Raw genomic sequence first — 23,867 nt, 5'->3', positions numbered from 1 at the left:
AATATTAATAGTGAATCTCCTACATATTATTTTGTTATATGCCATTTTCTAACGATGACACGTAAAAAGAAACTTGAACTGGAACGTTATGGTGGGGGTGAACTCATTCCATATAAGCTATTCTCGTGCATAAAGTAAAAAATGATGTGGATAAGTAACCTGAGGCTCTGTCCTATGCTATTACTAGTACGACAAAGCTATCTAAATCATTTAATTATGTCGTGCATAATAAGTTTCACTGCCATTGGCTGCGTTTGAAAAATACAGTGACTTCTGCCCTCTTTTGTTGTAGAGATTGTATATGTATATAGTTGTTTGTTCGCATGCATTGGAGAACAAAGGAAGAAAATGTGGAGGCTGAAAATTGGGGAGGGTGTAAATGACCCATTTTTGTTCAGCACAAACAACTTCACGGGGAGGCAGACATGGGAGTTTGACCCCCAAGCAGGTACTCCTCAAGAGCGTGCTGAGATTGAAGAGGCTCGTCAAAATTACCACCAAAACCGATTCCAGGTCAAACCTAGCAGTGACTTACTATGGAGAATGCAGGTGCATAATTAGGCTCAAATATTAGACTTATCTTGATAATTCTAGCTAGCCAAGTAAAAGATAAAAGAAACATCAGTGGCGGAGCCTGAATATTTGTCACTATTTAGGAGCATGATAATTAACTAAGCCCCCAACCTCACAACCTCCAGCTACCATGAGTCACAACTCTTATTCTTGCTAATTTTAAAGGCATTTTCTTACAACTAATGCAGTGTTTAAGAGAGAAAATTTTCAAGCAAACGATTCCTCCATTGAAGATCCAGGAAGGTGAGGAAATCACACATGAAACTGCGACAGCGGCATTGAAGAGGGCTGTCCGTTTCACTGCAGCCTTGCAATCAAGCCACGGACATTGGCCTGCTGAATTTTCTGGCCCATTGTTTTACACACCTCCTCTGGTAATTCAAATTCACCACAAATATATACACACACACATATATATCCTCATTATCAATTCTTTTCTTTTTCATAAACTTGAGCTCTCATTAGTGGATCATTGTGCAATATTTCTTAATACTACAATTTTTCTTTCTTCTCACAGGTCATGTGTCTGTACATCACTGGACATCTTAATGTTGTCTTATCTGCAGAACATCGAAAAGAAGTTAAGCGTTGCATATACAATCATCAGGTGCATATATACACACATATAATTATTATATTGTTTGAAATTTTCTCCTTTTTTTTTCCTGTCATTAATGATCAGCTAGTCCAAGATCTGTATGTCACTTGAATAACGATTTTTTATATATGTGTGTAGAACAAAGATGGTGGATGGGGATTAGCCGTGGGGAGCCATAGCAGCATGTTCGGTACGGCTTTCAACTATGTGTGTTTGCGTTTGCTTGGAGAAGGACCAGATGCAGGTGAAGACAATGGCATGGCTAGAGGAAGAAAGTGGATTCTTGACCATGGCGGTGTAACCAATATACTTTCTTGGGGAAAGATTTGGCTTTCGGTAGTGTGACCTTTTTCGAGTACACAAGTTATACAGTAATTTATTCGAAAAAATAGTTTAGTATCTCATACTAATCTATAGTGTTTATTCATTATTCTCAATTCTTTTTAACTGTAGTTGTTGACGGAAATTCCACCGCTACTTGAAAAGAATAGGGTTTTATTATTTAAGTTTGGACCCATCCAAGTTAAATATCTCTTAATTACAATCTCTTGTAATGATTCCACAAGAGAAACACCCTTGATTAAAATTACGAAAAAACGTTATTTGAGGTGAATGGTGGTTGTGTTTGTTTTGTAGCTGCACTTGGAATAAATCCCAAGTTGCCTACGTATCTCTTTTGATTTGAATCAAGTCAACTCGTAGTTCAATTGTATGTTGATACTGGCCATTTGGTTATGGTGCTTGTGGTGTTGGCCAAATTTGGTGAGCTAGAGATTCTGTTTGGGTTCAATTTGGTCTCGAGCGAGTCAGGGATTATGTTTGGGTTGAATTTGGTGGATTTGGAGTTTCTTTTTCTTTTTCTTTTTGGAGTGTGGGGTGGGATTGCCTACATACTCTATTTGTGAGAGATCAAACCACATAGTTCAAAGTGGATTTGGGTTTTGTTGTGGTTGTGTCTAGAATTTAGCACCCAAAATATGGCCAAATTTAATGCCAAATTTTTTGTGAACATTTGTGGCCAAACGACAACATACCAAATATTGTAGATTATAATCAAACTAACTATGAATGTCAATATCATTAATCAAATGTATTCTTATTTGAAAGTGTGGTCCAAATTAAGAGTTCGACATTTATACATAATGTAAGTATTTTCTAGCAAGAGAGCATTCTTGTATGTATATAATATATACATACGTAAAGTATTATATGATACGTAACGCACATGCATTTATGTGTCTATGCGTGCGCATGGACTTATGAAGTGATCCAATTTCTTTTGATGCAGATACTTGGAGTGTTTGACTGGTCCGGATGCAACCCAATGCCTCCCGAGTATTGGATGCTTCCTTCTATTCTTCCCATACATCCAGGTACATATGGACAATTGTTTAATAAGGTTGCCGTCTCTCTCTGTTGTGCAAGCTGGGATGAAGAGTATTCCTTCATGTTCATGTTCATGTTCAACTAAAAGTGCAACATTTTCCTGAAAAACATTGCTGTTGGTCTTTCAACTTGAACTGCTTTATTAATGAACTTATATATATAATGAACTCATATGGTGATGGATCTAGAAATTTGTCTTTCTGAAGGTGCGATGAAGAAGCTTTAAAGATTGATTAATAATTAACTTAAATTGCTTAGTCCTTTAGCTTAATAACTTTCCGCTTTGAATCATTTATTATCAAATAGTTATATGCTTTCATTTCCTATGGAAAAAGGTCAACAAAGCTACGTAGACATTGGACGTGCAATAATAACCCAAACAAAGAGCATGTTTACTTAACAAAAGTGGGAGGGAAAAACGAATTAGAAAACTTAGAAATAAGAAAAGCAACGAAAGGGTATTAGATAAAGCAGTTCCTCCCTAGTTTGATCTCATTGTTGAATTTTAGGTATTTGATTATATATTTCAAGAGTTAACTCACACTTTTTCAGTTCCATATGTGTTAGTAAATATAAAAGAAGGTTAAGAGGTGAAATGATTCACATATCTATTTTTTAGCAAGGATAATACTAGGCTAGAGAGGTCATCTACTTGAACTATATGTCACAGTTGATAATTAGATTCATATGGGTTGGTTTCGATCGACTTTAATCAGATAATTATGAATTATTTTATTTTTATATTAATAGATTAAAATAGATAATTGAATAGAATATTGAATCCGTGAGAAGATAAAATCTCAAATCACCTTGTTTAAACCATTAAAAAAAGAATTCAATCACCAACCGTTACATCATGTGATTACAGAATATGGTATAAAAACATTTAGCATTTTTAGTAATAGTAAGCAGTGTTCTAAAAATCGCCCTAGGCGGCTGCCTAGAAGCTGGGCAGCGGAACTCCACTGTGATTTCGGTCAGGGCGTTCACAAAAGTAGGGAGGAAATGGGCAGTCACCTAGGCGGCTCTAGGCGGCAGTCTAGGCTGGTTCTACAATTTCCGATTCACCATCTGCAGGAATCTCATCACCAGCCGTTCACCATATGCAACTCGTCTCTGCAACTTTTGACACCTTGGTTTTGCAGAAGATGGGTTATGCACATACCTCACTTGGCTGAAAAGAGGAGGAAGGGAGTGACGGTGGGTTCATTAGAGAGTGAGAGAGGAGAATGGGATAAGTTGCAGAAAGTGAGAGAACAGATTGCCTCGTCGTTTTGAGAGAAAATGGTGGGGTGGGTGAAGGTGACAGCTAATGTTGTGGTTAGGGTTTGTTAAATGGAGAAATTAGGTTCTCATCCTTCCTTTTGCTACTCCTTTGATTAAAACCTTATTCATTTTCATTTTTTGATTCAGGTCCTTGATATTAATAACATAATTAATTATTTCAATAATAAAATATTTTTTATTTCTAAATATATTCATTTAATGTTAAAAATGTTACAATTAGTATATTTATATTTATGGCTAAATTTTTTATCATATATTTTCATTTTTAGTTTGTACCCATTTTTAATTTGCAACCCTTTTTTAATTTGTACCAATTTTCTTTTCAGTTTTAATTTGTACCCATATATTAATTTCTTTTTGTGCTCATATTTTTATAAAGTTTTATTTGTACTTGTACCCATATTTTTTTTATTTATTTGTACCCATTTTTAATTTTGCTAAATGTACCCATGCTAATTATATGTACCATTCATGTAATTTTTTTTCAAAATTTTAATCTTAAAATGTACTCATTCTTAAATATACCAATTTGTTATATGTAAAATGTACCCCTTTTTTTATATAAAATCTATTCAATTTTTTTTCGAATCCATTTTTAAACTTATATGGGTACATTCTTTTTTCTTTGATTTGAGAATATATCCATATTAAGTTTAATCGAAGAAATTTACTAATTTTATTAAGCCTAATATATATATTTTTTTTGTGATTTTGAAGAATGTACCCATTTTTTGATACAATAATTTTTATTATTAATTTTGATGAATGTACCCATGTTCATATATATAGACACACACACACACACACACACACACACAATAGTATATTTATATTTTTAATCCCAAAAATTATGGTTTTTTATTTAAAATCTCATTAATATAAACAACTATAAATTTCAATTTTTAATTTAAAAAAATATAGTAATGTACATATAAATAACTTACACATTAATTTCAGGGACTTGGATCAAAAATTGAAAATCAACAAGGTTTCAGTAAAAGAACATTCATAGTTAGGGACCGCATCCAAAGTCTCCATTTTTAAATCATGTCATTTGATTTTTTTGTTTTTTTGTTTTTTTTTCGTTTTTTGTGAAAATCAGGCCCAAGTTTTTTTATTTTTTTTATTTTAAAAAGAATAGATGGCCAATAATAATTTTAGTTAAAAAGAACTCTATAACCTTACATAATATTCATGTTTTATAATAAATATTTTTCTTTTTATCTTTCCCAAATTTTTATATAAGTATTTTTCTTTTCAAAAAACATGCACTTATTTATATACTATATAATAAATTTACTTTAAAAAAAAATACAAATCCGCCTAATCTCCTTAGGTTCCCGCCTAGCCGCTTAAGCACTAGATCCTAACCAACCGTCCGACTAGCGTCTAGCGTCTTTTAAAATCATAATCGTAAGGAACTCAGTAATCAAAATGATTCTAACTGCCTCAAATGATTACAACATGTAGTGATCACGAAAGGTCATTACTTCTACCAAGTATTAAGTTTATTTTCACACTCCGAATTTGTTAGCATGCACTCCAAAATGGTGTGTTTGAACTATTAACAAGTTCTGTTGCGGCTTTATATATTAACCCAATTTTTCTGCACCATGTAATATATGTGTTGTATAAGTTGCAGCGAACACTAACCCAATTTTTTCTGCACCATGTAATATATGTGTTGTATATGTTGCAGCCAACATGATGTGCTACTGTCGCAATACGTATATGCCCATGTCGTATCTGTATGGAAAAAAGTTCGTCGGCCGAATAACCCCACTCATATTACAGTTGAGGGAAGAACTCTACATTCAACCCTACAACAAAATCAAATGGAGCAAAGTTCGCCATTTATGTGCACAGGTCAGCTAATTATTCGTTTATTTCCCTTTATATATATACACATACATTATGAAACTAATTATAAAAATGGGTGAGAGAGACGAGACGGCAGAGAGAGAAGAGCTTAGGCATATGAGAATTTTGTCTTCACCCTTTGGCCTTTTATCATTATTTACACTAATGATTTTCTTGCCTTGCAAGTGATACAAATCTATGAGGATTTGGTCTCCAAATCCTTTTAAGATTCTATTCTAAGTTTACACAATCAAGTATCTAATTAATAATTCTATTCACAAACACTCTTCCTTAAGTGTGTACAACTTAAGAATTAGTCACATCATGATTAGGAGATGGCGGTTTTTGTCATCAGTTCTCAACAGGTATAGTAATTGCTAACACGAGTCTCATAGTAGATGTGCATATCAAAAAAAAAAAAAAAAAAAAAAAGTTCTCACAAATATCTTGCTACAGTAGTCCAGTAGCCTTAAAGAGAAAAAGTAAGTTAATGTAGGATGTCAATATATATTTTACATCTTCAAAATAATCATTAACGCATACAAGGTATGACCAGCCTAGAGTAGGTGCCTGATCAAAACCTCATCAAGTTAGTGAAAAACTAATGGGAAAAAGTACTCCTGATCGTAAGAAAAAGAGTACATTAAGGTCATGAGAGTATACTTCAAAATACCCCTCGATCTCGACAATCTCCAAGAAAACTATCAGTGATGCAAGTAAGAAAACTTACGCAATCCAAATTCGTGAACAAGCTTTTGAAATGAAGACTTCGACAATGACTTGTGAATAAGTTGACAAATTGTCTTGAGACCAGATCTACTTAACTTCGACCTCTAGATGCTTTTGTTGCTGATAAGTGAAGAAAAATTTCGGTGCAATGTGATTGGTATTATCGCCTTTGATGTATCATTTCTTTAAATAGTCGTTACATGCAGCATTGTCTCATAAATCATTGTTGGAACATCAACGATGGAAAAAAATTACATGAGGTTCTTATGTGATCAATCACACCCCTTAACCAAAAGCATTCAAGCAATGCTTCATGTAAAGCAAGAATCTCAACATGATTTGAAGACATAGCAAGCAACTCTTGTTTGATTGATCTCCAAGATATTATTGTATTTCTAAAAGTAAAGATATAACCTATTTGAGAATGCACCTTCTCCGGGTCAGATAAATAACCAGTGTTGCATAACCAACAAGGCGGACTTCATTCTGAGGATCAATGAGTTAGATCTGCTTGGCGTTGTGTAGGGATAGAATAAGTTCATATCCATTGTACCCTTAGGGGGGGTTTATTGCACCGGACTGTCTCAGACGAGACTAACTTCAGGGACTAAGTTGGATTGGCTTAGACTAGACTAACCTGGACTAGTTTAGTGAAACGTTTGGTGCAGTGTTGGACTAAAAAGCTGGACTAACTTCTAATTCTAGTTCAATTCCTAAGCTTCCAATTAAATTACCTATTTTCCTTATATCTTCGACATTAGTACGTAGAATGCAATTAGCCAAAACATCAACCTGGAATCCAATTAATCAAGTTTATGATCTCTTATTTTCTCAAAAACCAAACATAGTATACATACATATAATTAAGAAACATAATTCGCCGCACAAAATGCATTTGGATAAACAAAGATTGGAGCTTTTAAGAATATATTTTTATCCTAACTGACCTGCAGAAGATTTCGATAGCTGGACAAAAACAGAAGTTGGTGATTGAACAAAGTTGAAGTTTTGCAAGGAAAGAATAAGATAATAAATGGGTGAAAATTTTCATCTTTTTAGATTAATTAAAGTTTTAATTCTTATTTTGTGGACTTCCTTTTTCTTGTTTTGGGAGAAAAATGGGGTATTGTCAATGCATGAACCTCTCTGGGATTCTTGCCCCTTCAATGGGCTCTGGTATATTATAAATGAATCTAAAAAATCTCAAGCATAATAACGAAACACTGGATTCGAAAATGAAAACTGATGAAATGGACAACTTGTATATGAATCGGAATGGAGAAGAGATTAGACGGCAACGACAAGCTTTAACATTGAGAGAAGAGCCGGTGCCACTTCTGCTGCTACTGTTGATCTTCAACGTTGAGGATGATGATGATTCTCCATGCTTCTCTATTGATCTTGTCGACCGATTTTCAATTGAGTTGTGGTATTTGGGTTTTCGTTTTGGGTTTTCTCCAAAGGGCGAAAAACTCGAGATGCTTTCAGTGGGATGGGTGAAGCAAGGAAGATGAAGCAGATAGGAGGGGCAAAGTGAGGAAGATGAAGCATATGGGATAGGCGAAGCGGGGAGGGAGGAAGCGATCTTAGTAGTCTGCTCTGCTTCGGTGGGTCTCACTAAGAACGGCTAACAAAGTGTTTAGTCCATGCGAGCCCCACTTTGTCTCATTAAACTTAGTCTATACAGCTAACAAACAAGAGATTGGACTAGCACTTAATCCAGTCCAGTCCAATGAAAGCTAGTGAGGGCAAACAAACGTACCCTTAAGGTGCATGATGTCTTTAAAACTTGTCTAGTGTCTGCGTGTAGGCCATTACTGTAGTTTGCCAAAAGATTCACAATAAAGAAGATGTGCAGTCTAATGTATTGAGCTAAATACAATAAAGCTCTAGTTGTACTTAGGTAAGGAATTTTAGGTTCCAAGACCTCTTCCTCATCATATTTAGGAAGAAATTGATATCGCTTTGCATCTAGAGTTCGAGCAACCATAAGAGTACTTAAAGGTTTTGTTTTTTTCCATTAAGCAGCACACCTTTTGGATGTAGTTCGATTGATGAACCAATATACCATTTGAACAATGCTCCAAAGCAGTGAAATCGAGCTTAGCGATGTTCAACATTACGTAAATAACCAAAATGTGAACTAGTGCTTTGAATAAAATTCATAGGCATCATAGCTAGAACCATAGATTCTGGAGAAAAAGTTTGGTTTAACAGATTTAAATCATAAAGGTCAAAATTTCTCAACATGGTTGGTGTGCTTCTAGGAAAAAACCCCTGGTTTTTTAATGGCACGCTCAGAACTTTGGGCTCGAGATTAGAATGAACCCCATATTCACTCAACATTTATTCATAACTAGGGCTGGTTCGGTATAGAATACCAAACCAAAACTCTTGTCCCGATTCCCAAACCGAAGTTTTCAGGAATCCCAATTTCAAGACCGATCTCAAACCAAATTTTCAGGAATCCTGAAATAATTCAAAGGATGGGAACTTCTGCAGAGAAAAACAAAACAGATGAGCTAGACATTCTAATTAATTCAAAGGATTATCAGTATCTATGACAAGCAAATAACACATAGCATCCGCGTAAGTGAAATTAAGAATATAGTAAAACCATGCATTCTCTGCAAAAAAAAAAAAAAAAAAAAAAAGTCACTAAACTTGTTTAGCACAAGATGATCTAGTAGTTCAATTGTCTTCACACTATTTCCTACACAAAATACCCAAATCACATAGTACAAAAACAACAATTCCCTTGAGCAGCAACCCCAAACTGAACAAATTGTAGCCCCAACACCATTTTCATGAATCAAAATTACTAACCAAGTAATTAGCAACAGTTTATTCATAAACCTAATTGATAAAGAAGCCCCAAATTGCAGGTTACCGCCTCCGAGAATAAAAAAATGTGCTAATCAGCTACTAATCAAAGCAACTAATTGAACCTAATTCAAAGTCGACTCTACTGATCAAAGATCTCTAAGAACCCTCTAAGAATCAACAAATCTGGCTACCCAATAATGAAATTAAGCAACGCAATCGAAAAAGCAACATTACAGGCAAGTAATGAAAGCACCAAGAATTGCCCAACCGCCATGATCAAGATATAAAAAAACTAGGGTTTTAGCCCCTAAATGTCAACCCCTAAATTTCAAGTTCAACCAGTAAGGTATATTTCTTCAAGCCCTAAATTAAATTTCAACCCCTAACCCATAATCTAGAATTCCAACCCTAAATTAAATTTCACAAACCCTAATCTAGAATTCCAACCCTAATTGAATTTCAAACCCTAAATTAATTCTAAAATTTACTTGATCTTGGGAGAAGAGAATCGGTGCACAGTCATGTCGACGTTGAGAGAGAAAGGCTCCTCCACTGTCTATGAGGGATGAGAAGTCGAGAGAGACTCAGAGAGAGATCAAAGATCACAGATGTGATTTGTGACTCAGGTGAGTCACTTGTGTCGCCGGATTCGAAAACGGAGAGAGAAATTGGTCAGGAAGGTGATGACAATGAGCAAGGTTTGAGTTGAGAGAGAGAGTGAGTGTGCGAGTCATGACTGTGTGTGTGAGTGACAGAGTGAGTAGTAGTTCTATTCTTCAGTAGGTTTGATAAGACTCAACAGTTGAGTTAATCTCAATCGAATCCGACGGCTATTAAAATTCTAAATATATATTTAAAAATTAAATAATATATATATATTTTTTTTTTCAGTTCGGTTCGGGATTACCGAAATCCCGAAAACTTGAGACCGATTCCTGTACTGAAATTTCGGGATCAGTTTGGTATTGGGTACCGAAATTTTTGGAATTTTTAGTTTGGGAATTTTTCGGTTCGGTTTTGAGAATTTTTCGATTTGGTTTGGACTTTTTGGTATTTTCCTCCAACACTATTCATAACAACGATGTTGGAGATAGGTGGCATCATGATCAACGACGACAAAAATCGTCGGATGTGTCTTGGGATCGCAGCCCTTACGACTGCACAAAGCAAGGAGGCGCCGACAGATTGGGAAGAATAAGACATGCCAAACGACATGTCGTCTGGACCTGGGCTAGGACTTGTGCGGCTCTAGCCGCAACTTCTGCAATTTAGGGTTTTGGCATCGTTTTTCTTTCTTTCTTGATATACCAACACATATTCATCAACATATAACTTGCATGTAACTCAGAATAGTAATCTTAGTAATCATGTCATAAATTAAATTGATATCAAATAGATTAGGGTTTGTGATTACTTGGATGTTGATGAAATGGTGAAAAAGCTTTCGTGAGGTTTTCTTCAAGATCCTTTCCTTATCGCAGAGACATGTCATGTTGATGGCGTGATGTGAAACTAATTGAAAAAGTGGGTTAGAGAGAAGGGTTTAAGTGTATGAGAATTATGCCCTCACCTCTTGGCCTTATACCTTTATTTATACTAATCATGATGAATTTTTTTGCCTTACAAGTGATACAAACCTATGAGGATTTAGTCTTCAAATCCTATTAGGATTTTGCGTTAAGTTTACACAATCATATTTCTAAATAGTTATTCTATTCACAACTATATATATATATATATATATTTCATATTACAGTAATGCTAGATGTATCTCATTTACTTATCATATTAGTTTTAATGTTTGTCACACTAAGGATGTACATATCATGTGGGATTACGAGATTGAAAATTTTGTGTAATACATGCATGCAGGTGGACATATACTATCCCCACCCATGGATACAAGATTTGGTGTGGGATTCCATGTACATGATTACTGAGCCTCTTCTTAACGTTTGGCCCTTTAACAAGTTGAGAGAGAAAGCTCTTCAAAAAACAATCAAACACATACATTATGAAGATGAGAGCAGTCGGTATATTACCATTGGAAGTGTAGAAAAGGTAATTAATAATAGTGTTTATATCATAAATAGTATCTGAAATTGATCCACCTCATTAAGATGACCATTAAAAATGAAAATCAATCAATGTAGTCTTTAAGTATAGATGCTCCAAATCAATATCATCCTTCCATTCATTTTCGCCAAATATTTTACTAGTGTGCTCACATGGCACTGGCACACATATCACCGGACATTTTTAATTAAATAGCGTCAAATGGATTAAAAATAAAAATGAAAGAATTTACTAAACTAATTAAAATTCTATAGTAGCAATAAATAAAAAAAGAAAAATAGCAGTTAAAAAATAATTTTTTTTATTCTGCTCATGATTTGTGAAAAATTCATGAATTGGGTCCAGTATCCTTATCAAAGGAATTTTTTTTCGATGATATCAGTGGAAAAGCATAAAATCTCATAGCTTTTTGAAAATTTCCCTTTGAATCCCCGCTAGAGAAGGTTATCATGGGTTGAATTTAGACGGGAGAAGTTGTCGCGTGCATAGCGTCTGGAGAAGGCGAGAAGGGCCTGAAAGTACACGGGCTCGTCGGTTCGTCGCGGGTCTGTTAGCCATGAGTTTTATCTTCAGACGAAAGAAGTGGAGGACGGCAGGGCACACCAATACCGGGTAGTGGTGATATGGAATAAGAAGAAAAAGAATGGAAGGGGATGATTTTGGTAGTTGAGGTTCTGCTTTTTTCCTTTTTTTTTTTTAATTTTTTTTTTCCAAACCTTTTCTTTATATTTAACTTGCATTTGTCTACACACTTTGTGTGTAAAAACACATTTTTTAAAATAAAAAAAAATAAAAAAAAAAAGAAAGGGAAGGAGAAGGGGAGTGAGAGAATGTGGGTGGCCTGGGAGGTTTTTGTTTTTATTTTCTTAATATTAGATATATCTTAACATCATTTGTAGGTGAGAGTTTAATTAAAAACAGTAAAATTTAAATTTGTAAAATTATATTATTGTTTATCGGGTTTTTTTTTTTTTTTTTGTTGATAGAAGACTAAATAATATTTTCGCTCTCTTTGATTGAAAAAGATGATTCTATTAATAAGTAGTTTAGATATTCAAATTGAACTTATAATTATTTTTGTATCTTTAGATTTCTTTAGGTTTTTAAATCATGATTTTATGAAGGTTTTCGTGTGGCCATATTGGTCCCACTCATAAGCCATGTTGTCATGCTAACAAAATAGTTGACGGTAAAAAGGTGGAAGAATGGCATTGATTTGCAGCATTCATATTTAAGGATGACATTGATCAAGTTTTATTTTAAAAATCATTTGTTAGGGTTAGACTAATTTCATGTATTATTTGTGATAAAAATAAAATAGTAAGGATAATTAATACGAATTGAAATGGAAAGGCACTATGCCACTATTTGTTTTTCTGATTCTCTTCTAAAATATTTATACGGCTTGAAATGCAAAGCCACTATGCATGCTTGCTTGTTGGGTTGAAGACCCCGATGGTGATTCTTTCAAAAAGCATCTTGCTCGGGTTCCAGACTTCCTATGGGTTGCAGAAGATGGAATGAAAGTGCAGGTTAGTACCAGCCCATAAAATAGAGAAAACAAGAGGCAATGTTGGAATATTGTTTAAATATTGGGTGATGATAGAGGGACCATATTTTGTAAACAACATTTAAACCATATGTCTAATAGAAGCATTAGAGAAATGGTTCCAAAATGATTTGCAAATTATAGTCTCTCTAGGATTTTTCATAAAATAAGGAGGGTTTATTTCTTTTATTAATCCCCAAAATTTATTATTGTTTGGTATTACACACCCACTTCTAGTATAAACTAGCAAGGAATGCCCCGCGCGATGTTGCGGGATTGAAAATCATACAAAAACTTTGTATCTAGTACTATTTATATACAAAGAATAATACTTGATGTGTATTGCATACTATTTACATAAAAAAGATTTGATAGTCCTATTAAAAATCATACAAAATCTACAATTTGACTGAGATACATACACTTAATATGTGTGTACCCCTCTCGACTTTGAACTCCCCTTGCATATTTTACAAAATTTATAGATTCAATTAAATATAAAATCCAACTTATTAATTACAAATTCCATCTGGGTAATTATCAAAATCGAAACAAAAGAAGATTGAAAGGGTCGAAAGGGAGAATTGGAGAAGAGTCAAATACTAATAAATAAAAACAAAAAAAACAAAAAACAAAATCAATATTAAGATTACATAAGCACATTCAATTTGATGAATTGGAAATTAAGGCAAAGGTCTTTGCCCTTCTATGACATATTAAATACCTCCTTGAGTACAAAAATAGAAAGAAATGAGGCATAAAATATATTAACTCTAGTTTGGGCTAATTCATTCATATACTAAGTGTTAAAAGAGGTTATTTTTATTGGAACTAAGACTTGTATTTTAAACAAAAGAAGAAAACACGTGGCAGACAGAAAACATAAAGTGGAGTACTTGCAATTTGTTCCTTCTCAGATCGCCGCTGAAACCAACCATTCCAAATTAATTATAACAAACCAATAGGAAGGCTAGTAATTTATTGTCAAAGTTCACCGTATATAGATTTCCTCATAAATAATTCACCGTATATAGATTTCCTCAGAAATACGATAAAATACAATTACATTAAATCTAAGGGTTGAATTGCAAACTCAAGCATTTCCTTGTCAATAAAAACTAATAATAACTCATGACCAAAAAAATTTACAGAACACAGAAAGTAGAAACATTAGTACCTAAGTAGACATGAAAATGACATAATAAAGCCATCTAAAAACAGAATAAGCCACTCAATATCGTATCCATCTTCACTTGGAAGCGAGAGATCTTAGATTCGAATCTCGTGATGGCGAATTCGATACCAAATTAGGCTGTCCATTATGTGGCTTAACCGAACTCTCCCTTCCCTTAATGTAAAAATACGATGTACTCAAAACAAAAACAAAAAAATTAAAACCACCATAGCAATATACTATAGAATAATCTAATTATTTATGCATTTGGCAAGTTAAATAAGAAAACCATTCATACATTAATTCAAAAACTTAAGAGCAAAACGACACTCTTGTTCCATGGTTGGTTTTGTATACGCTAGACAACAAATTACTTTTGTTATTTGCCAACTATCCTCAACCCTCGACCCTCAAACTAGTAACGTAAATCAAGCTGGTTTCACATATACCAACAGAAAACCAAAATATCAGTGTTTGGGAAGTTACTGTATTTGAAATGTCAGGAGTATCTGGTGTAAGTACGGAGTAAAACTTGCATCATACTTTCAAATGTTGGCTTTAGCTTCTTCACTCCTTTCTTCAATAGCTTTTCTTTGGGCTTCTCTGGCCTATAAAATACATAATAGGAAAGACAAAAATAAAAGTTGTACGCTAAAAAACAGAGTATACTTTTAAACAAACATTGTTCAAACACCCAAATATAATGCATGATATCTGCCAAAAAATAAAATATCTCTCAATTAGATTTCTTTCGTTCACGAACTTTCTCCTTGACAAACTCCTGAGATAGAACCAAAAAGGAAAATCTGTCACAACTGGTGCAAGTAGAGGGGAAGGAGGCATAGATGAGTTACTACCATCTTTAGTATATTTACCTTAAATTCATCCTTCAGGTATGCAGATAATTCCTCGCGCATTGAACTCCATAGCCTTTTGGTAGAACTCCGTAAGGTTTTGATAGACTATCTCATCAACAAATAGGCCGTATCAATTAAACTATTCATAAAGGAATAGAATTGAAGGAGTTCAATATGGGTTGTATGTTTATACGTAAGCCATCCAAACTACTAATCAGCATTCCCGAAAGAAACCCATTTCATCAGTAGAACTCAATTCTTTTAGTTTCTGAGCTTACCCAAGGCCCCAAATACAACTCAATTAACAAAACACCAAATACTCGCACACAGATTCATCAAACCACGGAAAAAATTAAAACCCAAAGACTATAAGCAACAACGCAGAAAACCCAGATCAAAATGACGCCTAAAGACGCCCAAGAAAATCAAATTAGGAAATCATGAGGGCAAGGAACAACGAAGAACTCATCAAAATTGAATCGAATGGAGAGAACAAAGAGCAGAGACAAATAAGGAGGAGCCCTCCGGATGCCCAAAAAAAGAAATGATTTCTAGGGTTTGATGGGGTGTGCGGGCAGTCGGAGATTTTTTTTGTTCCAATTGAAGTCGAGCAGAACGTAGACGTGGAGGAGGAAATTGAGTTTTCTCGCTGTGCTGTCCAAGTAAACGACAACTCAAGAACCGAGCAGACAGAATGGTAGACTTATAATAATACAAACTAAGCAAGGATAAAATCGAAACTACACTATTCTTATGAACAGTGTTTCGGTTGTTTTTCAGTTCTGGTATATATTGAATTTGTTACTACTGGATTTCAGTTCTACGATCCATCTACGGTACTTAAATAAAAATAAAGGTACCGGTATCATTTAATTTAAATGTTAAACTCTAATGCAATACCGTTCAATTATAATATACTACTTTTAACAATGTAATTTAACGTCTAGACCCTAAAGAGCAATGTTCGTATCGTAATACCAACGTTATTTGGTGTACTTAAATATAACAATAAAATAATTATATAACTTTGAAGTGTAAGTTTGAATGATTATGGTGTAACCTAACGTCCACACTATAAAGCGAAACCTTGGTACAGTGATACCAATATCATTAGGGGTGGTAAAAAATATATAGAAAAATCAATTTTAATCCTTAAATAAGATGAGGTTTAGATTAATGCTTGATACAAGATTTAAAATTGAGGTTAGTCCCTGGTTTTATTTAAATGTTAGTATTTATGTTCTATGTCATTTTTATTTTATTTTTGGGTAATTTCCAAGTCTATGTAATTTATTATAATATATTTTGGTACAGATATTTAGGCATACTAACTCATTATAAATATATTTCGGTATAAAAATTTAGGTACACAATATTTTGGTACAAATATTTAGGTACACAATATTTTGGTACAAATATTTAGGTACACTAATTTATTATAATATATTTCAGTACAAACATTTAGGTACAGACATTTACGTACAAACAAGTTAATTTCATTTTTTTTTTTGGCTTATTTTGTTAGCACCCCACATATTGTTGATTAAACTCTACATACTTAATACACCCCATATTTGCTTTTTCAATTAAAAATTATCTTAATACACCCCACATACTTTCTCATAATACCCTTACACTCCACATTCTCATACACCTAATATTTTCCACATACACCTCACTTTTTACATACACCCCACATTAATTCTTCAAATCTTATAATACTCATTCTCAATTTTTATAAATTAAATTGACTTAGGATTAAAACCGTAACATTCTCTAAAAAGAGAAGTCTACAATCCGGTCTGTTAAGCTTGAATTTCATTGGGTCATCATAGCCAATGTCATTTTCTCTGTCTCTTTAAGCCTTTTGCTAACAAAAGGATTTATGCTAAAAAATAGCAATTGGGAGGAACCTAAGGCAATGGGAGGAACCTAACATATCAAAAGTAAACCCCAGAAGATGAATAAGAATGGAAAAGGTGTTGTTGGGTTGGCCTCCTATGAAATTGGGTGGTATGGAAAGCAAAAGCATGCTTAAATAATTACTGATATCGTTGAATAATTAAAACAAGACAAATATGAAATTTTACCTCATGTGAAGATTCCGAAATATTGATATCGTGTTCCATTCGTTAAATTTTTTTCTCAATCAACGTGTCACATCCCGGCCCCGGCCCAACCTGGGAAGTTCTGCTCGCGTGAGTTCCCAAAACAAAACCGTGAGGGCGTGGTCGAGGCCCAAAGCGGACAATATCGTGCTACGGTGGAGTTGAGCCCAATATGTGATGGGGCCTAGGTTGGGATGTGACAACCTTATATGCATATTCCTATCTCTACCTAGCACGAGACCTTTTGGGAGCTCACTGGCTTCAGGTTCCATCAGAACTGTGAAGTTAAGCGAGTTTGCGCAAGAGCAATCCCAGGATGGGTGACCCACTGGGAAGTTCTCGTGTGAGTTCCCAGAAACAAAACCGTGAGGGCATGGTCAGGACCCAAAGCGGACAATATCGTGCTACGGTGGAGATGGAAATATACATATAAGGCTTACAAGATCCACTTCCCTGGGCGATGTAGGATGTAACAAACGTGTTTATAGTTTCAATAGTTAGAGTTTTATTCAATAATGGAGTGGAGGGTGAGAGGGGTTTTGATAGTTGAAAAAGATAAATAATATTTTAAAAGTAATTTGGGATGTATTTAGAAATTTCTTATTTTCTTTAAACCTCATAAGGTCGAAATTGTCATTGCATAGTAGGTTACATAAGCCACTTAATATTAAATTTTAATGTGGGGTGCATTCAATGTTATGTGGGGTGTTAATAAAAAAATAAAAAATAAAAGCCTTTTTTTTTTCTTTTAAAAGGGGATCATTTCTGCAAACTTATGTAATTACGTATTTTTCTAATGGGTCACCAATTTCTTTAATATTTTTCTCATTTAGGTTTATTTATAATTGAAAGAATTAAAAAGTGCATATTAATAAAATCAAAATTTTTAATGTAGAGACATTAAATAAAAGAAAAAATAGAATATGAATTTTAATAAAAGTACACTTCAAATAATTGAAATCAATATGTATCTAACACCAATTTTTTTTTTGTTTTTTTTAATTTCAATTTTTTTCCAGGACTAATGTTCAAAAATCCCTTGAATATAATGTTACTATAATTAGGTAACTTGGTAGTGTGAATTTGAACTATTACAATGTAACCTTACCGTAGATCTTGTATGTTGCTTCATGTTGTAACACGATAAAAATGTTTTAAGTTCATAACATTCCCCAATAACAAATGTCTATACTGTAATAGTATGTCATTGGTATAACAATAAACGGAATTTTGTAATTCACTCATGTTGAAGTACACAAACTTACCTTGGCAATGTATAGGACGTCCACAATATAACTATTAATCTTATTATCGTAATAAATCACATCATTCTTTGTCACTAACATGAACCTTATCATATTATGTACCCTTAAAAATAATACAGAGTCATCATAGTGTCTCTTAAATGGTACCAATATTTGTTTTTCTAATAAGGTACCGTGGAATTTTCCTTAAAAAAATTCTATATTCGTTTTAATTGCTGAATATGGTTCTTCAAGCGACTATGAGGCGCTGAGTTTGGACTATTGCCATCATACTGTGCAGACTTTGGGTAGCCAATCTTGGGATATTGCGTATATCATTGAAGCTTTTCTTGCTGCCACTCGCAACATAAGTGCTTCTGAGACTGGTCCCACACTTATGAAGGGACATGACTTCATAAAGAAATCCCAGGTCTTTTAGTTATATAAGAATTATATGCTCAATTGTATTCATTCCCTTCTTTAATCTATGATGTAAAAGATATTACTCCAATCATCCTTAGTTTTTTTAGAAAAATCAATGAAAACCCAAGAAGAAACTGAGGTTACTAATAAAATTCGTCCAAAATGGTCTATATATCCCACTACAAATTTGATTGTCAAGGGCTTACTTGTTCTATACATCCCACTACAATTTTGAAGGTGAGGGATAATCCTGTTGGTGATTTTAAGAGCATGTTTCGAAGCACTTCGAAAGGATCATGGACTTTGTCTGATCAAGATCACGGATTGCCAGCTTCTGATTGCCTTTCAGAAAATCTGAAGGTAAAGAAAAAATTTATGTGCCAACAATTAAACCAAATTGAGAATTTATGAGCTTCTGAAAATGCATGCAATACATCTTACTTCAAAACTCTGTATGATATATTCTCTTGTATAATTCACAGTGTTGCCTACTACTCTCAATGATGCCATCAGAAATTGTTGGTGATAAATCCGAACTGAAGCGAGTATATGATGCTGTTAACCTCCTACTCACTATGCAGGTGTGTTTAATGCTTTTCTGAAGTCTTTCCTTTTCTGGTACTCTGGCTTTCCTTAAGTTCCATTACTTTAATGGATGAAAAGAGAAGGTTCTATGAATTATTCATATGCAGAGTAAAAATGGTGGTGTATCAATATGGGAGCCAGCAGGAGCTCCATCATGGTTGGAGGTATGGTAATTGGGAGTAAATATACAATTTACATTTTATGTAGCATATATCACAAGTTGTCTTTTTAATTTGTCTCTTTCTAGATGCTTAATCCCGTAGAATTTCTTGAGAACATCGTCACTGAGCATGAGTAAGATCCTGATCTTGTTCTTTATTTCGTTAATCTTTTCTTCATATTCTTGGCTCCAAATAAAATAACTAAACTATAACTGATCTAGGTATGTTGAGCTCACTTCCTCGGCATTACAAACTATGGTTTTGTTCAAAAAGTTACATCCTGAGCATAGGAAGGAAGAGATAGAAGAATTTATTGTTCGCGCTGCACAATATCTTGAAGACACACAAAACCCTGATGGTTCATGGTATGCTCTGTGCATTTGAAGGTTTAAAATTTGTTCCAAACATTTCTTTGACACTTAAACATTTGAAACCATTTTGGTGGGATTTTTGTCTTCCTTGTGCTGTTGCTTCTTATCTTCACAACCTATCTCAACTTCTCTGCTATAGGTTTGTTAAGATAATAGGGATTGTGGGCACCATTCAGATTAATACTGAGGAGCTAACATCGCCTAGTCATCTATTTACTTTGGTCAAAAGAAAATGAAATTAATTGCATATGGGAAGTCATTACAGGTATGGAGTTTGGGGAATTTGCTTCACATACGGTGCATGGTTTGCGCTTAAAGGTTTGGCAGCTGCTGGAAAAACTTATTACAATTGTCCGGCTACTCGCAATGGTGTTCGCTTTCTACTTACAACCCAAGGAGATGATGGTGGATGGGGAGAGAGCTACCTTTCATGCCCAAACAAGGTAACTAGGATTTCATGCCCAAACAATGGTGTTCGGTTATCTTGGCAAGTTGGCATAGTGAAAAACACCAGGAATTTTGTGTCTTCTCTAAGCAGCAGAAATGGCTTGGTTCTTATTGTTATGCAGAAATTAATACCACTCGAAGGAAGAAGATCAAACTTAGTACAAACTGCATGGGCTTTAATGGGTTTAATTCATGCCCAGCAGGTGAACTAATGACTTTAAAAAAACTTAAAATAGTCTCGTAAACAAAATTTCATTCATCTATTAAGCATTAATTAACACTTGTTTTATAAAATTGTAATAGGCAGAAAGAGACCCGACTCCTCTCCACCGTGCTGCGAAGCTGTTAATCAATTCTCAGATGGAGAACGGTGGATTCCCTCAACAGGTACGGCTTTCTATGCTGCTAGATGATCCTTTCTCAGAGGAAAAATGAGTATTTATGTTCTTTAGATATAGGTCCATACAACTCGTGATTTTTAGACAAAAACCTATCTATCTTTTAACATCCAATATAAACCCAAAATTTAAATATAATGCCATGTTAAAAATTAAGCGACCTATTACTTCAGATAATTTACGACATATGCCACTACCCTTCTAACGTTTTCTCTCACAACCCTCCAATTTTGACTTCAATCATGCCCACATAATACGGGCATTAAATTCTAATTACTCCTCTTGCCCTTTTTTTAGCTACTTATAATTATATGTATGTGAAATAAAGTAATATTTTTATTTTTTGTAGGTAAATCATTACATATATTCGTCACATTATTATTATGGTGTGTAAAATAATTTACCTATATTTATATGTAATATATAGGTAAATAATGTTGTAGGTAAATTATTGATGCATGTATTAGTACATATATTAGGCACATATTGTTTACCACATGTATGTTTGTGTAAATTAATTTACCTATAACTATATTTAGAATATAGGTAAATTAACTTTGAATAAAATAACATTTCTATATGTTGTAGATAAATTATTTTACATGTCTTAATATATATATATATATATATATATATATGGGGCACATTCTATTATTATTATTATTATTATTATTATTATTATATAATTTACCTATATTTATATGTAAAATAACTTTGAGGCAAATAACAATCCTTTATGTTGTAGGTAAATTATTTTCCATATATTAGCAAATATATTTGGCACATTTGTTATTTCCCCACATATTTGTTAAATTACATCATTCTATATATATATTGGATAGGATCAAGGGACAAAGATTTTGACAAATATTGTTACACTTCTTCCCAACCTTTAGATCTAGTTTAATCTAGCGGTCCCTAATTAAAACTTAAATTGTTCTTGTTGACATGGCAGTGACATGGAAATAGATAAATAAACTAATTTAAGTAATTTTATTTTTACCAAAAAAAAAAGAAAAAAAAAAAAAAGAATCATGTAAAGAGAAAAAACTCAACTATCCTTCTTCTTCCTCTTCTTCTTTCAATTTCCACGTTTTTGAAACCCCCATATGTTGTAGATTATAATTGATTAATATATATATATATATATATGCGCAATGAAACCAATAGATTTTTCTTAAGAAAAACATAAGAATATAATTTAATTATAGAAGTGCAAGAGCACCGTCCAAAAATTAATAAGGATATAACTTGTTTATCAAAACCTAATCCCAATGTCATGGTAAACAAGTTTTCAACACCTTCACTAAATGCTACTTTAGTTCGATTCATACAATATTCTGAAGCACACAAAGCATATCAAGCTATCACTCGATCTCTTGAATCTTTTGTTAAATAAACAAAATTAAACCCTAAATTAAGTCTTCATTCTTAGTATCTTTAGGTGAGAATTGGGTTATGGTAAAACTTTGATATCTTCAATTTTAGATAGTTCTTAAGTTGTAATTATCACCCTTTATTCCTTTTGGTCAAATTGTCATGAAGAAAGAAAATTCGGTTGTTCTAGGCAATCACGAAATCAATGGAGGTCTTCATCCCTCCCTCCTACGTTTTGCAGATTTTATTTATTTATGATTATTTGTATTCCATGTCATCATTCATGTTATTTATTGATTTAAATCCTCCACATCACTTTTAATTAGGACCATTGTATGATATAAAATCTAAAGGTTAAAAAGAAGTGTAAAAATCTTTGTCCCTTGATCCTCTCACTCTCTCTCTCTCTCTCTCTCTCTCTCTCTCTCTCTCTCTCTCTCTCTCTCTCTCTCTCTCTCTCTCTCTCTCTCTCTCTCTCTCTCTCTCTCTCTCTCTCTATATATATATTCACAGTATGAAGACATTAATGCTTATTTGTCTTTTCAAGAATCATTAATCCACCTTTTAATTCGTATACAATTAATTGTATAGGTCAAAAATGTTATTAAGGGTATTTTAGGCATTCAAAAAATGTACAATTGGTGAACTCAAACATAATTAATGTATTTGCTTGTGTGGAGCCTAGTCAATGAGTTTTATTCAAGTAAAAAGTTAATATTTGGTTTTATGTAATGAAAGTTAAGTTTTAGGAATTAAAGTCATATTTTCATATATAAATATTGGATAATAATAGTTAATTAGCTTTTTTCTTAAAAATAATGTGCATTGACTGATATGCAACTATGCAAGTGGAGGAGCGGAAAATAAATAATTAAACTACCATTCTCATTAACTTTAATTTTCATTTTTTTTTTATTGCAGGAATTGACAGGTGCTTTCTTTGCTAATTGCATGTTACACTATGCAAATTATTGCATTACTTTCCCGTTAATGGCTCTTGCAGAATACTGCAGCTGCATGCAGGTTCCATTGGCTTCCGCCGCAGGCGTTTAATACAACAAAAGATCTATAAATGGTTGAGAATAAATCTCATATTGATGAGAGGAATGATCTTGTATGTGTTTATAAATAATAACGGGACTTCATCTTCATGACTGATATATAAGGATCCAAATGTATATTAACATCAGTCTGCATGATGCTCGAGTGTGCAACAGTTAATTATGTTTACATATTAGTGAATGGTATTGTAACTATAACAACTATAAATTCTATTTACGTACAATATATAAGAAAATTCTGCATCAATAATGTTTAGTCTTGTATTGTTTATTTTCCTGTATTTGAGCTATCTGCCTTAATGTCATTTCATTTTTCTTGGATTATTTCTTGTAAGTAAACTGTAATACATGAATTTTTTTTATTGATCTAATACATAGATTTGCATGCTTATATTTATGTAATGCATCATACCGAGTACAAGAAAACTAATTGCAGTGGTACTACGAGAGGTAACAGACAAGATATTATCTTAGAAATACAAATAAAATAAAATATTTGACTACAATACTTACGTTTTTAACACTTGCTCAGAAGAAGAAGAAGAAGAAGAGAAAAAAAAAAAAAGAGAGAGAGAGAGATAGGCAATATCCTTTACATGGTAAGTTGAAATGAAACACAACAAGTGGTCCAGTGGTAAGGGCGTGGATTGCGACTCCCTAATAAACAAAAAAATGTGGGAGGTCTCCGGTTTGGTGTTGCTGAGTTGGTAAGTCTACTTGACTGTGGCCACAAGCAGGGTAAAATTCCTCATAGCCTCTCTGGGCCTAAAAGGAGTG

The 23,867-nt window shown here is 33.4% G+C and overlaps 2 protein-coding genes and 1 non-coding gene across 4 annotated transcripts in view; 2 read left to right on the top strand and 1 right to left on the bottom strand.

The window, feature by feature from the left end:
- Positions 1–23,867, top strand: part of LOC137742066 (scarecrow-like protein 34) — a 60,647-nt gene that overhangs the window by 25,626 nt on the left and 11,154 nt on the right. The window lies entirely within an intron of this gene.
- Positions 241–23,361, top strand: LOC137742499 (beta-amyrin synthase-like). 2 transcript variants are annotated; one of them, XM_068482379.2, is made up of 18 exons: positions 241–549; positions 762–947; positions 1,091–1,180; positions 1,310–1,507; positions 2,460–2,544; positions 5,544–5,710; positions 11,132–11,320; positions 12,754–12,867; positions 18,569–18,697; positions 18,928–19,050; positions 19,173–19,271; positions 19,383–19,439; positions 19,523–19,569; positions 19,658–19,801; positions 20,073–20,250; positions 20,377–20,457; positions 20,558–20,641; positions 22,951–23,361. In XM_068482379.2, exons 1-18 carry the CDS (start codon positions 349–351, stop codon positions 23,080–23,082), a joined length of 2,304 nt encoding a protein of 767 aa, XP_068338480.2. In that variant the 5' UTR covers positions 241–348; the 3' UTR covers positions 23,083–23,361. The 2 variants fall into 2 exon arrangements, with proteins under 2 accessions (XP_068338480.2, XP_088535714.1); XM_088679588.1 differs by lacking the exons at positions 11,132–11,320; positions 12,754–12,867 and having other exon boundaries at positions 349–549.
- Positions 16,662–16,755, bottom strand: LOC148692786 (small nucleolar RNA Z107/R87). Its single transcript, XR_015953779.1, has one exon. It is a non-coding gene; the product is annotated as a small nucleolar RNA Z107/R87 (small nucleolar RNA).

This window comes from Pyrus communis, chromosome 11, assembly GCF_041283825.1.
Source record: "Pyrus communis isolate YQ-2024b chromosome 11, ASM4128382v1, whole genome shotgun sequence".
Lineage (NCBI taxonomy): Eukaryota > Viridiplantae > Streptophyta > Magnoliopsida > Rosales > Rosaceae > Pyrus > Pyrus communis.
The sequence above is the reverse complement of the archived record's forward strand: the minus strand, read 5'-3'. Positions and strand labels throughout refer to the sequence as shown.

Bases quoted from the DNA above. Each gene is read 5' to 3' on its own strand.
- LOC137742499 (XM_068482379.2), top strand. From the start codon at position 349: ATGTGGAGGCTGAAAATTGGGGAGGGTGTAAATGACCCATTTTTGTTC. The intron at 5,711-11,131 runs GTCAGCTAATTA...ACATGCATGCAG, and splicing joins TTCGCCATTTATGTGCACAG to GTGGACATATACTATCCCCA. The intron at 19,570-19,657 runs GTAAGATCCTGA...TAACTGATCTAG, and splicing joins AACATCGTCACTGAGCATGA to GTATGTTGAGCTCACTTCCT.